Source organism: Oryctolagus cuniculus, chromosome 13 (assembly GCF_051225735.1).
Source record: "Oryctolagus cuniculus isolate XC-2025 breed Fujian yellow rabbit chromosome 13, ASM5122573v1, whole genome shotgun sequence".
NCBI classification, from domain to species: Eukaryota; Metazoa; Chordata; class Mammalia; order Lagomorpha; family Leporidae; genus Oryctolagus; species Oryctolagus cuniculus.
Window position 1 is genome coordinate 63,542,309 of NC_142879.1, and position 16,437 is coordinate 63,558,745.

The window sequence follows — 16,437 nt, forward strand, 5'->3', positions numbered from 1 at the left end:
TGTTGAATAAAAATTGAATAATCTCTCTTTTAAAAATATATTGAGGCCCGCGCCGCGGCTCACTAGGCTAATCCTCCACCTTGCGGCGCCGGCACACCAGGTTCTAGTCCCGGTCGGGGCGCCGGATTCTGTCCCGGTTGCCCCTCTTCCAGGCCAGCTCTCTGCTATGGCCCGGGAGTGCAGTGGAGGATGGCCCAAGTGCTTGGGCCCTGCACCCCATGGGGGACCAGGAGAAGTACCTGGCTCCTGCCTTCGGAACAGCGCGGTGCGCCGGCCACAGCGCGCTGGCCGCGGCGGCCACTGGAGGGTGAACCAACGGCAAAGGAAGACCTTTCTCTCTGTCTGTCTCTCTCACTGTCCACTCTGCCTGTCAAAATATATATATATAGAACAATTTTTCCTTAAAATCAATAGAAGCTTTGGAAGAAAAAGAAAGTAAATGTTCCATAAGTTAAATTTAAAAGTCAAAAAGATGAAAAATATGAGAAATGTGAATATGTTAATCAGTCTAACAAAGGCAACAACAATTTCCAGGAATTCTAGGGAGATGAAATACTAAAATGTATGGTATCAAAATATTTTAAAATAGTAATAAAAGAAAATGTCCTCAAACTAAAATACATACTGAAAAGCAACCACTGAGAACTCAGCACAAAGAGTGAGAAACAGCCCCAATCCAAGATCCAAAATTGTAAAATTTTAAAAACGCCAAGGATAAAAAGTTGGCTATAAACATCTCCAGAACGAAAGAAAGCAAATCATAGGCCAGGTATTAGGAATCAGAATGGTATGGGATTTTTCAGTTGTATAATAGAATCTTGGAGATAGTGGAGCAGTCCTTTAAAATTCCTGAGTGGATATTAATTTCAAAATAGAATTTTATAACCAAACTGTCAAGTATGTGCCCCTAGTAACAACATTTTTAGGCATTTAGATAGTGTTTTAAAGTGTATTTTTCATGGATCTTTTCATATGAAAGCTTCCTAGAGATTGTATTGCAACCAAAAAAAAAAAAAAAAAGGAATAAACCAAGAAATAGAATGACTTCTGACCCAAAGAAAGGGAACTCAAAAAGAGCACAGGGGAGGGTTGACACAAGACAGAGATCAGCCAGGACAGACATAAAGTACCAAAGAGGTTCCTAGGGGGAAAAAATTTCAGAGCTTATAATTCATCTGATGTTTGGTTATTTGGAAAAATATTGATGAATGTTTGACAAAGTTGTTTGAGTACTTGGAGAAAATGTCAGTTACCCAGAAAATTAATCTGTTAAAAATCATGTAGTTAATTCCAGAAACAATGAATAAGAAAATTAAAGAAAGTAATGCTTATCTTGGTAGTGAACAAAATTTCCATAATCATTATTATATAAATAAACTACTGACTAGTTATTTAATCTAAATTGTTATATGGGAGCATTAGGTGGTTATATGGGGTGGGTAGTATAAATGTCTTAAGTTGTTACCTTTTTTAGTATAGGAAATCCATAGAAAATGTTTAATAGTGAAAAATCAAGAAATAGGCCGGCACCGCGGCTCACTAGGCTAATCCTCCGCCTTGCGGTGCCGGCACACCAGGTTCTAGTCCCGGTCGGGGCGCCGGATTCTATCCCGGTTGCCCCTCTTCCAGGCCAGCCCTCTGCTTTGTCCAGGGAGTGCAGTGGAGGATGGCCCAAGTGCTTGGGCCCTGCACCCCATGGGAGACCAGGATAAGTACCTGGCTCCTGCCATTGGATCAGCACGATGCGCCGGCCGCAGCGGCCATTGGGGGGTGAACCAACAGCAAAAGGAAGACCTTTCTCTCTGTCTCTCTCTCTCTCACTGTCCACTCTGCCTGTAAAAAAAAAAAAAAGAAAGAAAGAAAAATCAAGAAATAACGATGTAAGTATGTGATTTTAAAATGCGAAGATCCAATGCCAGAAGTTGAAGGTGTGCACCATTGGAGAGTAGGTTTGGAGATTGGTGAGGGGTAGAGAATGGGCACTGCTATTCTTTGTTATGAGCAGTTTAGTACTATTTGACTTCCATTAGGGGCATTACTTTGGGTAAGAAAATTTAATCAATAATAAAATGAAGGAATAGTAACAAGTTTCCCTTTTGGCATATCCCATCCTTTGAACTGTTCTTCCAAGGTAAACACTTTTAACAGTTTCTACCTTTAGTTGTTCTGATGGTTTTATTCACAAAATTAAGTATAGTTTTTGGTGAGGTGTAAAGCAATCTGGACCTGCCTCTGCTCAGTTAGCCAAAATGTGGCCTCATTGAACTACACTGTAGGCATGTAGGTTAACAGTGTGCTTTGAGAGTAATGTACAATTGGCCTGTGCCTGTTGTTGATCTTTCATCCCTGAGCAACTGTGTACAGCCAAGGAAGCAGTCCTGACCTAATTGGGTAAGGCAAAGGGTTATTCTGCCAGTGGGAGCATGGCATTACTGGCAAGAGATTTCTCTTTTAACTGTTGGAGTTGGTGCCATGGCAGATTTTCCTGACTCAGGGAGTAAGTGTTGAGACCTGGTCCAGCTGGTTAGATTATTTGTTGATTTTGATTATCTGCACCAATAAACTCTATGGCTGGCACAGATAATCAAAAGCAGGCAGTGATTTTCTAGCTTCCTAACAAAAATGTTTTTTTGTATTTTGAAATTACAACCTAAAAAAGTTTTATTCAGTTTTCACCAAAATACTGCTTTATAGGGAAGAGGGGTAGTTACTGAATTAAATCAAGAGCTCTTTAAAAATCTCTATGTCATATATCCTTAGGCAAGTCACTTTTCTATTTATCACTTTGTTATTCTTGCAACATAAGTAGGGAAAATTGATAATAATGATACTGCCTTTTATTCAGCTCTTACTATGTGCTAGGCACTCTGCCAAGCATTCATTATCTCATTTAACTTTCAAATAATCTTTTTTAAAATATTTATTTATTTATTTGAAAGAGTTACAGAAAGGAGAGACAGAGAGAGATATCTTCGATCCACTGGTTCACTCCCCAAATGGCCACAATAGCCAGGCCTAGGCCAGGCCTAAGCCAGGAGCCAGGAGCTTCTTCCAGGTCTCCCACATGGGTGACAGGGGCCCAAACACCTGGGCCATCTTCCACTGCTTTCCGAGACACATTAGTAGGGGGCTGGATCAGAAGTGGAACAGCTGGGACTTGAACCGGCAACCATATGAGATGCCGGTGCTGCAGGCCTAGCCCCTCATAACACTCTTAGGACCTTGCTACAGTTATCACTCTATTGAGACTGAGATGACTGTTTCATAGTCGGAAGTGACTTGCCCAAGGTCACAGAGCTGAAAGGTGCCAGAGCTGTACCTGAGCCCTGATTTCTGTTGACTTTGGACCTATGATCTTTACCTGTGTTGGCCTGACTTTCAGTGTAGCCTCTGGCTTTTTCTTAAATGAGAATAAGAAAGCAACTGATTTGTACTTGAAACCTAGTTATCAATAGAAGATACATAGGTTATTGTTGTTGTCACTTTTGTATACAGTTTATAAAGTTGTCTTCTTAAGAAAATTTACAATTTTATGCTTTCTATTTATATCTTCTTTTGTATCCTTTCCAGAATTCTGGAATCATCTTTGGTCTCCTGATAGCCCTTTTATTACCATGAAATCACTATGTGTTCTTTATATTTCTTTTTAAAGTCTGTCTACTCCTTATGGCTGTAATACTGCAACTGCCTTTTCTGGTCTCCTTTCTGCCACCTCAAATTGATCATATACTTTGATCAAGTTTTTTTTAAACCCAGCTTCTTTCATACTGCATACCTGTTTAAGCCATTACTATCTTCCATTATTATTTATAATAAAAATACAGCTTTATTAATCTACAACTCAAGGTCTTTCATAATGTGATATAACTTATCATTGTATACGTTTTTGTGCCCTTATGTTCTTTCTCCCTTTTTTTGCCCATGCTGATATAGCCCTCTTCTAACTATGAGGAATAGATTTTCTCTATAACTCATTGGATATTTTATTATGCTTTGTATTTTGATAGTCTTTTTCTGTGTATATATGTCATCTTTCTAGATGAATTATTATCTTCTGAGTGTAGAAATGGGAACTCTGTGAATCATCACAGCATTTATTATACTTTCTTACATGCAGCATTGTGTTAAAAATTAATAAATTAATTTATGAAGTTTTAAAAGTAACATATAACCCAATTCTATACCTTTTTGCTTTTTAATACCATAAATGTCACATAAGAAAAAGTTGCCTTTCCTATTATATTTTTCATCTCTATAATTATATTTAATTATGAGAGTGGAAGTATATTGATATAGCTTTAATAACCTAGAAATAAGGAAAATCTATTTTGAATGAAAAATATCTACTTATTATTACATTTTAAAAAAATTATGTTTGAGAACCTGTAATTAGTTATTTTATTGTATTGTTATCAATGTATAGTTTTAATTGGAATAAACTCAATATAATGTTAGAAATATAGGAAAATATGTAAATTATTTAGTTTACCTTGCATGATGTATTTAATGTGTTTGGAAATAGTGCAGATTATCAAGTAATGATGTGAGGAAATTTGAAGATGTATTTAAATACTAAATTTAAAACACTCTGCTTAAATACAATTTCATTTTCCAAAAGAAGGTTGCATTTTTGTGCATCAAAATTGCTTCTTGGTTTCTGCTGAACTTGAAAATATTTGTGCCTTTCTTCTTCTTCTTCTTTTTATGTTTTTCTTGAATTAATAGTATAAACATTTTAAATGCTCATCTCTTTCATTTTCCTTTCTTTAATTTATGGATGTTTTATGAAAAACAATTTTTATTCTTTAATATTGAATTATTTAAATCTATGTAGAATAAAAGGTATTTTTGCTTTGAAAGATTTGAATTTCACCACGATAAATATTCTTTCATCCTGAAATCAAACAACAAATTGTCATAAATTTTTCTGTGTTTTGGATATTCATATTTACTTTCTTAGATGTTTTTGCTGCTTTTAAAATACAAATTTTAATGTAATATTAATTTGACTCAGAAATCTCATACACAGCTTAAACATTCTCATGCTGTAGTTTTTCCTGAATAATTTTTTTCAAGTAATACTGAGCATCATACTGATGCCTTCTTTTATACCTCATATTTTTCTAATAGATGTCTTAAATTATTTTAGCCTTTAATTTGGTTTCTAAAATATCCGAATTAAACCATAAATGTATCTCTCAGAATAAAAAGTTACATATTTGAGGTAATTCACTGCCTATATCTAATCAAATCTCTTAAAGAAAAATTTTACATTTTAAAAATAATAGCATTTTAAGTCACTGTTACTTTTTAAAGGGAATGAGCCCTAGAATGAAAATTCAGATTATCCCATTTTGACCACTCTCATTTAATCATTTCATTTTTAAAATTAGAGGACTTCTTACAATCCAACAGAACCTCACTAATATGCATTCTTGGATGTGTTAATTCCCTTTGTCATAAATGGAAGCCAGCCTAAATTTTCTAATAATTTTTCATCACATTAAGATTCATGGCAAAAATTAAAATGAGCTAATTTTGAAATCAAGTGCATTCATTTTATAAGGATGCTTTTTCCCCTTTCTGTCTACCTAAGGAAATCGAGAAATTGAGAATAGAACTGAGTGAAAACGAGCAGCACTTGGAACAGGAGCAGCAGAAAGCAGCCCGGGCCAGAGAGGAATGCCTGAAACTAACAGAACTGCTGGGCGAATCTGAGCACCAACTGCACCTCACCAGGTACTCCCTAATCCCATTATGCACCATAGCACCAATTTCATTCCACTGATTTTTGCCACAGGCTTCCAAACAGTTGTTAGAGTTATTCTAAGTCATTCATTTCACACACAGCTTTCAGGCATATTAAGGAAAGTGGAGATGTGGCAAGCAAAACACCCAGACATGTGAATGATAAGTGTGGCAGGGAATTACTGATATATTACAAAACCTTTCATCTACAATGCTCAAATATTTAGGTGATTCTCTATCAATAAAAGCAAAATGATATGTTTCTCCTACCACCACCAATACCTCTCCTGTTAATTCCATATCTAATAAAAATGTTGAACTGAAGGATCTCAAGGATATATTTAGGAAAATAATGTCAGTGGTGAAAGCAACAAAATGCAAGAAATCCTAAGATTCAAATTGAAATCAAACTGATACAAAATAAGAAATATGTGTCCTAAGGAGGTGTAAAATAGAGATGGAATTGATTGGCACTGTTCATATTCAGATCATTATAAACATGCTTATACCATCCAGGTTTCAAATTACATTGTTTCATCATGAAATACTACGGTATGATCATCATTGTCATGAACTTTAGTAAACATATAGCTCAGCCCTAAATTGTAATAAGAATCTTTAGGGTGCACACATTGTGAATTTTCTGTATTAGAAACATACACACACACACACACACACGTACATGCACACACACAAGCACACAAATACACAGAGAAAAATCCAAATAAAGATCATAGATATTTAACTTTACTATACAAGTGTTTCTTACTTTGAATTTTAGTGTGATTTTTCAATTGTCAGATGAAGCCTTTAGGTTTGTTCAGTGATTAGAGGTTTTTTTAGCTTTTTAAATAGATCTTTGTTTAAATACACATATAAGTTTATGATAATTGGTTTGGTTTATAAGTTAGAAGAACACCGGTGTTCCAATCATTGTCATATGTTGAAAATAAACTATGAAAGGGGACTGATCCCTTTTACATTAAACATGACAATGTAATTCTGAGCACGGTATGATAACAGATGGAGAAAAGCACCACTTGAACAGCCTGCATTTAGAGAAAAAAATATTCTAGAGGTTGGTGAACCTCCCAAAGTTTTAGGTTAGTGTTAAGATGCCTCTAGTTCTGTTATATTCAAACTTTGTTGAAAACATTTTGTTATGATAATATTCCAAATGGTTTGACACCTTCCCTTTTAAACAATGAAAGAAAAAGAAGAAAGAAGCAAAGAGAAAAAGGAAAGAAAAAAATCACTTATAAACTGTGTGATAAAGAAATCACAGTAAATGAAATACTTTTACAAATGAAAAAATAATAGCTGTTCTTTTAAAAAGTATTGTCATTATAGAACTGAGAACATAATACTAACATAGTGCCCGTGGTTGGTTTTTCTAAGAAGTTTCAGAATTTAGCTTATTCATGATAATAAGTTTTTCTGTCACAATTCTGAGAACCAACCGTTTGTGTACTAAGCACTACTAAACCACAGAAGTAAGACCGTTTTTAATGTCTCAGTGTGGCTGAACTTCAGTAAATAAATATTAATGCCAGCTTTGCCCCATTTGCCTTTTTCCTTATTCAAAGTTAATTTCTGAAGTCAAAGTCGGAGGAGAGTTTCCCATGCAGTATCAGTTTGTACTGCTTGACAAGATCAGTTTCTTGCAAGAAGAGTGTAGTAAGGTGCAGCAACTGCTGAACATGGACGAGTGCTAACTAATTCCTTTGTTCATAGGAAAAATGATTTTGCCTGCTTTTGTGAAAAGCTTTTTCTAGTTGAGCTTTATTTACACCAATCCAATAAAAATTTAAATCTACTTTTACAGGAAATAAAATTTAGTTACCTGTTTTCTAGGTGCAAAACTCTTTTGTATGCATTTTATGCTCAGTCTATGTTCATGTTTTATAAAATGTACTTTCATAAACTTAAACCTGACAACTAAAATGCAGCAAACTGTGTGTAACTTCCTTTTGCAACTGAAATTGCAACTTGGTCATTGGGCTAAATATTTCTGACATTTTAAAGTTTGTTACCCTTTACTATTATTCATTCAATTAGGTATATAATTATGGGGTTTTCATTTTGATATAGATCACCTGAAATACAGAATACAGTTAGCATCTCATCACTCAGCCTCTAAACATTTTGAATAGTTTATTCTAAACAAAGTTTAAAATTGAATATGAAAAGCATGTTATAAAGAATGATGAAATAAGGATGCCAATGTTCAGGGGCAAAGAAAATTTAAAAACTGGAGTATCTGTAGATCGATCTAAAAAAATCTATCATTTTTGTTTGTCCTTATTTGATTTAAAAATAGAAAATAGAAATTCAGCATTTATTGCAGGATCCAGCTGGTGAATATAACATTTACCTGTGTAACAGATATTTATTGTGTATTACTCTCTTTTAAATATTTGACTGCCCCTAGGCATAGGGAGAAAAATAAGACTCAACTTCTACCTTTGGTTTTCTTATACGCTATTCTAGGAGCCAGATCTATATAGGCATTCATAATAGAATATGACAGTAGTGCAATGATAGAAGTAAAGATGACCACAAATGCAAATAAGATGAATTGGCTCATTCTGCACTGAAGGTAAAGGTGATATTCAAAGAAAGCTGGTAGTGAAAGACTAGAGTCAGGAAGGAGATGTTTGGCAGTGATCTTGAATATTAAGTACATGAGTAGGAGTTCAAGAGTGGAAAAAGGTGGGATGAATTCCCCAGGTAGAGGGACCAATATAAGGATATTCAAAAAGTTAGTGGAAATGGAATTAAAAGACAAGATACTTTTCAGTGCAAAAAAATTGAAATGCCTAATTTTCCTCATAATATATGTTTCCATGAACTTTTTGAAGATGCTTTACATATGCAAAGATATAAAGTTGGGCAACAACATATCTTTTCAATCAAGTTAGGAGATAAGGCTAGAAAAGAAATGGGGACCAGAGGATGATGTATGGTATGACCACAGCAGAGTTGACTGTGGTCCTCGAGATCTAAAATATTTATTGCCCAACCATTTACAGATGAAGTTAACTAGCTTCTTGGTAAGGAGGTTATTTAGTTAAAGTAAGAAGTCAAGAGAGCTTGAACTATGACAGGTAGAAATCTCTTTCTAGCTCTGATACTCAGTGATCCTCACAATTTAAGAAGGTAATTGAAAAGCATTGAGAAAGTGGGTGTACTGGTTGAAGAAGAGATGATTGACAGGAACCCCTATTAAAATATAAGCACAGTAGTCCAGGGAGATAATAATGAAACCCTGGGCCATGGTTTTACCAGGAAAATGGAAAAGCAGTAGCATCTTCAAGAGATAAGTAGAGTAGCAAATAGGAAAGGATAGAATTAAACATGACTAACATTTCTGGCCCAAACTGACTCAGTGATCCTTTAATCCATCTAGGGGATTTGAAAGAATAAGCAGAGGAAAAACACTGTGTGCTGGAACTCTTGTGGAGATGTCCAGTATACGTTAAGTGGGGGAAGAAAGGTTGTGACTTGGCTTAGATTCTAGATGCTTTTACGTAAAGGTATTGGAGCCAAGGAAACAGAAGAAAGCACATAGGACCATGTTTCTAAAATTCAGCAGAAGAGCCACCAGCCAAGGAGACTGAAACAGGAACTTCAGATATATGAAGATACTTCAAAAAGTTCATGGAAAATGTAATTAAAACACAGTGTATCTTGCTAAAAGTTTTTGAAATCCATGAGTAGTTTTTGTTTTGTTTTGTTTTGTTTTGTTTTGTTTTGTTTTGTTTTTTTGACAGGCAGAGTGGACAGTGAGAGAGAGAGAGACAGAGAGAAAGGTCTTCCTTTGCCGTTGGTTCACCCTCCAATGGCCACCGCGGCTGGCGCACTGCGGCCGGCACACCACGTCTATCCAAAGGCAGGAGCCAGGTGCTTCTCCTGGTCTCCCATGGGGAGCAGGGCCCAAGTGCTTGGGCCATCCTCCACTGCACTCCTGGGCCACAGCAGAGAGCTGGCCTGGAAGAGGGGCAACCAGGACAGAATCTGGTGCCCCGACCGGGACTAGAACCCGGTGTGCCGGCGCAGCTAGGCAGAGGATTAGCCTATTGAGACGCGGCGCTGGCCAGAGTAGGTTTTTTTTAAAATATATATTTTCCACAAACTTTTTGAAGCTGCCTCCTATAAAAAAAGAATAAAGAATGATCCCAAAGGGCACTTTGGTGAAGTAACCAAATGCTACTAAAACCATATGCTGTTATTAGAGGATGTCCCCAAGCAGCCTAGGATTAAGAAACTGAGTTATAATACCTTCCCTACCCATTCACTATCTTTCCAACTTTGGACAAATTATTTAACTCCTTGGGCTTACTTACTTACCTATAAAATAACATGAGGATGGATGATTTCTAAATCCCTTTCTAGCTCTCATATTCAGTGATCCTCACAATGATTTAAGTCAAGCCATTATTAAGTTACCATTTCTGCATATTAGTCATTTAAGTTGTTTGGAGCATCCATTGGTTAAGATGTTTCCTTAGTTTGAAGTTCTGAGAGGTTTCATGGAAACATCACCTATGTTCCTTGTAACTCAGGCTCTATTGATATCTCCCAACGGTTGTGAAAAATAGTCTCCTGACACCCTTCCACTCTTTTTTTGCTAATCACTGCCCTATGAATAATCATATGCCAGGACCTTGACTCTGTTGCCCTGTTCTCAAAACCTTCCATGTTGCCATACTGACTCAGCATGGCATTTAAAATCCTCTCCATAGGCTCCCAACATTCCAGCCATTTTTCAGCCTTGCCAGTCCTCTCACATGCTGATTTGGAGTCAAATGTAAGTGCATAAACTCCTCTTGTGGTTTTGGACTTTTTGACCTTCTTCTAGCCCTTTTATAAGCTAATCTACTTATCAAGATTTCCCTGAAATCCTGATTTTTCTCCTCTTTTTTTTTTTTATTATTTTTCCCCTCTGTAACCTTCCCTGATACCTCCTATCAGAAGGAAGCACTTCTCTCTCTCTGAATTCTTCTTCCCACTTAGAATATATTCATCTTAGAATCTGCTCTTAAGAAATCACAAAGGTAGTGGCTAATATTTACCAAGCCCCTACTATGTTCTGGGAGGTGAACTGAGTGTTTTTCACTGAATCCTTCTAATAGGTCTATAAGGTACAGACACTTATTTGCCCGATTCTACAGCTGAGACAACTAGAGCACAGAGAAGTAAAATGAATCATCTAAGGTCACACAGCAGATACATTATGAAAGTGGGCATTTAGCCTCAGTACGTAACCAGCAAATCTTACCTCCCATCCATGAGGCTGTAATTCTTTATAAATTACTAGGGAAATGGATAAATCAATAATTCCCATAAAGACAGCTGAGAAAGTCAGTAACATAACTTTGTAATAGAAATATCTGTTAGCTCTTCCTTTATGTACTGATATAAATATGTCAATAATTTTAGTATTGGCTCGAGTTTTTCCTAAGAAATATAGTTTCCTTTAATACCTTATTTTCCTTAGTCATTTAGCATATTATAATATAACTGTTATTATTCTTTATTTCATTTTTACCAAGAGGAAAGAGAAGCTATTACAGAAAAGTGAAAATGCCCTCACATGTTTGTGTTTGACATGGCCAAACATCTTTGAAGACCTACAGAATTTAAATCCCCTCTAAGATTACCATTTGCAGATATGTGGGTGGGCAGGTAAAGTTATATATGGCTTACTAAAGCAACTCTTTCTGAATGTTTATGTGACCGTTATTAACTACCTACTGTGACAAATACCTACCCCAAACCTATTATACATATATGGAAACATATTCTTTAGAATCCTGCATCATTTTTCTTAGATCTTGTCTGGAGAGGAACTATTGCAGGAAGTATTGTTTTGTTTATTTTCAAGAGAATTTAGAACTTGAATTGTCCTGAGCACAAAAGGGAGACCAGCCTACCCAAGCCTGAAGCTGTCGGCTTATATCAACATGGCTACTTTTAGAATTCCTTCTACCTCCTTGTATTTCATTGTCATCAATGATATGTACTTTCAAGAATTTTTCAGAACAGGAATCCATAAAGTAGATATTATGCTATGACCCTCTTTTGTGACCCAAATGGGGAGAAATGACCCCAACCTAGAGAGATAGCAACTTGAACTGTAGTTATTGTTTCTCTTTGAAAATGAGAAAGGGTACAGCAGAAGAGTCACAAGATTATGCTGTTATAAAGGGCAGGTTAATTGAGGAGGGACGATGAAGGCTTTCTTTCCAGAAGCATTCCGGCATTTTTAACTTCCACATATTAACTGTTGTAAATGCTTCCTTAAATTTAATTGTTTGATCTCTCTGACTACCAGTTATGAGTCAGGACTTTTTAGATGGAGTGATAGAAACTCAAAAAGGAAGCATTTATTTTTATAAACCTACTATATACAATCCAGGTACAGCTGGCCCTGGGTTTCTTGAATCCAGCAACTCAAGGAAGTACCAGTATGGTGTGGTATTCTGTTTTTCTATAGACTGGGTCACCTTCTGTCTATTGGCTCATTGAGATTTTTCCACCCTTTGGAGTCACCTCCTTCATTCTGAAAGTGAAGATAATGAAGATGTATTTGTTTTCAAATTGTAAGAATGTGACTTCCTTGCCCTTCCACCCACTTCCACTTTCAGAATCTTCATTTCCAGGACTGTCCCTTGCAACCAACCTGAGTCATGTACATGCATGCCCTTTGGTGCTATTCCTTGTAGCTTGAGTATACCACAATGAGTAAGGGAAGAGAGTTGAACTAGACAAGGGTACATGCTCTGACCATGGGAAGAGTGTCAGGGGGTCCTGGAGAAGTAAAACAACAGGGTCTCTCCTTTTTCCCCTCTTGTTTATAAAACACACACACACACACACACACACACCCCTCTGATTTTTCATTTGACTAAGAAGTGATTTGAACCAGAGAGAGAAGGAAGAAGAGTATACCTCTGTTCATGTTGGTTTGAGTATGACAGTCTCCACTGCCAACATGTTACAAGTCCAAGGAAGCATCATCACATCCTCAGGGTCTCTTTGTTGTTTTATTAAAGAGCTCCAAGAATATAAACAGTGACATGTAAAGACGCAGAGGTAACTAGCACATGCCATGCACTGTGCTTGGTTCCCTGTAACAGTGCAGTATGAAGCATGGTCCATGGCAGCTGGTTGTTACTTGTCTGCAATAAGATAAGCCCAGAAATTGAGCATGTGCATTCAGAAACTCACATCAATTTAAAATTGCCATAATTTCCAAGTGTTTTTTAGTATCTTTTAAATTTTTCTAGTATATAGTACATTATTTTGTTGCATTTTACAAAACTAGTGCTTTGCAAAGGATTAGAAGCTAAAACAAACAACAAACTGATCTTTTACCACAAGAAGTTGGATACAGTCTGCTTCCCAGTCCTTACAGAGAGCTGGAAGAAGAGCAGTACTTCATAGAGGAAGAAGTCAAGTTTCAGAAGGCAACGCTTTATAATCACGCAGCCAGGAGGGAGGAAAGTAAGCGAGGTTTGAATGGGGTCCATTGGTGCCATTGTCACAAATCAGTACAAAAGCATATTTCAGAACTAGATAGAAATACTTGGGGAATTACAGTAAATCAGCCCATGAGCCAGTAATCAGGCCTCTTTCATCTCTCCATCTCCCCCATCAAGTTTGGCTTCAGGAATTTAGCAGGTTCCCTATAAATACATTGAATAGATTTACCTCTGCTCTCTTTATTGTCAGGGTAAATTAAGAAGGAACGGAAGTCATCTTATGGTAACACCAAGAATAAGTTAAAAAACCTAAACTTTTGCTCTCTGTTCATTTGAAGAGGGTACGATAACATTAACGTGTGTCCTTGCTATTCCGCAGTAAACTTGATCATTTCTTTTCTCCTGAGTTTTATTTAAGAATATTTAGCCTAAAGTTTCCATTTAGGAGTTAAGCTCATTTTTTTCTTTGTACTCCTTTCATGAATAAATTAAACAGAGAATGTGTCAAAAATAATTTTAAATGGATATATGTGCAAGCAACATCTTCAAAGCCTTGAAATAGATGGCCTTGGTGCTGTTATAAATTGCATCTTCTTTTCCTTCCCCAACCCGTATTGGAGAAAACAGGCTGTCGGAGAGCCAGGAAAGAAAAGGCGCTTTATTTTGCTCTGGTGGACACCACACTGCCTGAGCCCACTCTGCTACACCTGTTTAACTGACAAGGAACCCCTGGTCTCAGTGTGGCCCTGGGGACCAGAGAGGTTAGAGAATCAAGAGGCTGCCAGGAAATGTGTGTCTGCGGGTTCTGCCTAACGTTCCCTGGCTCGCTCCTGTCAGTTCTGTGAAGCCCAAATGTGCATGCAATGAAAACTACACTGGGGATGCACTCTTCTCCCCTGCCACCCAGGCCCACGGCCTGGAGCATGGTGGCGGCGGCAGCCAACTCATTTTCTGAAGAAGCCCAGAGGAGACTGAGAAAGTATTGCCCACATCACTTGCCTGACTCAACAACAGTGAGCTTCAAGTTCAGTGAAAAGCAAAAAATGGAGAACTATTATCATAGTAGTCTTAAGTCAAAGTTTTCTTTTTGAAGGAAGTCTTCAATATTATTTTAGAGGAAAAGGAGTATGAAAAAAAATCAGCTTCATGATGTCTTATTTGTTTTTATCTACCTCCTCCTAATTAGAAATGTTCACTAAGTCAAGTATTAGGCACAATTCTTTATTTCATGTTTTTCTGATACTGACAAGTGTATTATGCAGTGAATCATTGTAAATACTGGAATCAAAGCTCATTTTAAGGTACCTGAGGAAGGTAAAAGGCTTAGGAATATTCAGTCTTCTCAGTAACCCATCTGAAGCCATGTTTCATGGGGAACTGAGACCCAATTCAAGTAAACATTTTTTATGACCCTAGTAGTATGTTAGATCAGATAAGCAGGAGATATATTCAAGCCAGGAACTCAGGCAGACTTCAAGTAGATAGAAGCAGCCTGTAAATCCAATATCTAGCCTAAGGGAGGACTCTGTTCCACCTTGTGTCGATGAGACCTGTCCCCAGTGGCAAAGGCCACCTTTGAGAAGACTGGGTATCTCTTGCCTTGACCTCTCAAGCAAGGAGCGATGCAGGCTGCTTTGCTGTTGGAGTTTTCGGAAGATAGCAGTGAATAAACAGTTTATCCTTCTGGTGCCTTTATTGTGTCTAACTTCAAGAAGCCTGTTTCCAACCAAGGGCTTTAACAAAAGAATGTACCTAGTGTTGAAGGAGTTATTAAAAATATATCCATACCCACAAAAGAAGTGTACAAAATAAAATAAGTCACCACTGGAATTCATGCAAGGCATGGAGAGTGAGCAGTGTTCAACATGGGGTCTTAAATTCTGACTTTGGCAGTATTAGCGATTTCCCAGTTTCTAGCAGCAGAGCTGGAAGTGTGATGTGCCAGGCTGGACATTGCTTGATCTTGACATTTGTCTGTTTCTTATTATTCTCTGTCACCTTGGAGAAAAAAATCTTCCACTGTACTTTTATTTTCTACAGATCTTAACTGTAATTTTATGAGGTTGTGTCAGTATATAAACATGCAAAATCTTTGTAACTCATTCAGGGTTCTATGTATCTGAGGTGTTATCTATTCAGGGACTTCAGTGCTTTTCAAATGAACAATTCTTTGATCAGTCTAGAAAACTTCAGGATAATTGAAGGCATCATCCAATTACTCAAGCCTTTTTTGGCAAGACTATGGTATTGACATATTAGGGATGCAAAGAATATATTGCTAAGTATGTTACTTCCTTTTTCCTAAATCTTACATAGTCCTCTTTTGTCTTTACTGGGAAAACCATCCGGCCATTTGTTATATTGGTGTCTGTCAAAATAATATCTAATGGCAGCAGTTCTTCAACATGGGGGCTCTCAAGTCCTGCTTTGTCGCACTGATGGCAATTCTGCATTCTTAACCCATTTCTAAAATCAGGCGTTTATTCGGAATCATTTGCTGTTGAATTGGTTGCCTTCATTTGGGTTGAGGAAAGATGATAATTATATTAAGGATTGTTAAAATTCATCTACAGTGAAAATACAGCTCAGGTTAGAACTACAGAGGAACCCAAATTCAGATCCTGCACTCAGACTGATTCACACAAAGAATTATCTGTTAAAAGTGGAAGAAAGAGTGACAGCATGAGACAACTCATGTAACTAATAAACTTTTTAGATGCTGTTTCATATGTTTGCTTTTCATTAAATTCAGGAATGATTGCGACTATGTTGTTGTGATTCAGTCAACATTTATTCCTATCTGTTTTTCATATACAAAGGCTTAGGGGTGCCAGAAAATAAACTGTTAACGGAGAATTAACTTCTTTGGCATGCTTTCATACTTATCTTCCAAATTAAAGAAAATGAAATGGGCAGAAACAGAGTGTAGATTACCTCCTTTTTGTCAAAAATGGTGGGAATTTGAAAATTAATAATAAAAAAGGGAACAGATGCAGTAACATGCCAGAGGGAGATTAATGTGGAGAGTAAAATCTGTGAGCAACAAAACTGAAGCAAACTGAATCAGTGGGAGGTGGTTGTACAATCAAAATCAGGATAAAAGAGAAATTACAAACAACCCTGCACTTGTCAAAGTAGTAGTAATGAAATCCTGACTCTGCCAGCAGTGAGAACCTGTGTTAGCACTTTGGGGTAAGGATGG

At 36.9% G+C, this 16,437-nt stretch overlaps 1 protein-coding gene across 27 annotated transcripts in view; it reads left to right on the forward strand.

The window, feature by feature from the left end:
- Positions 1–16,437, forward strand: part of SDCCAG8 (SHH signaling and ciliogenesis regulator SDCCAG8) — a 267,441-nt gene that overhangs the window by 131,376 nt on the left and 119,628 nt on the right. For all 27 annotated transcript variants that reach the window (XR_007909721.3, XM_051820791.3, XM_008268182.5 and 24 more), the window contains one exon: positions 5,597–5,739. Coding sequence is in view for 26 of the 27 variants with exons in the window: in XM_051820791.3 (XP_051676751.2) it covers positions 5,597–5,739 (143 nt within the window). In the remaining variant the exon portion in view is untranslated. The remainder of the gene's footprint in view (positions 1–5,596; positions 5,740–16,437) is intronic.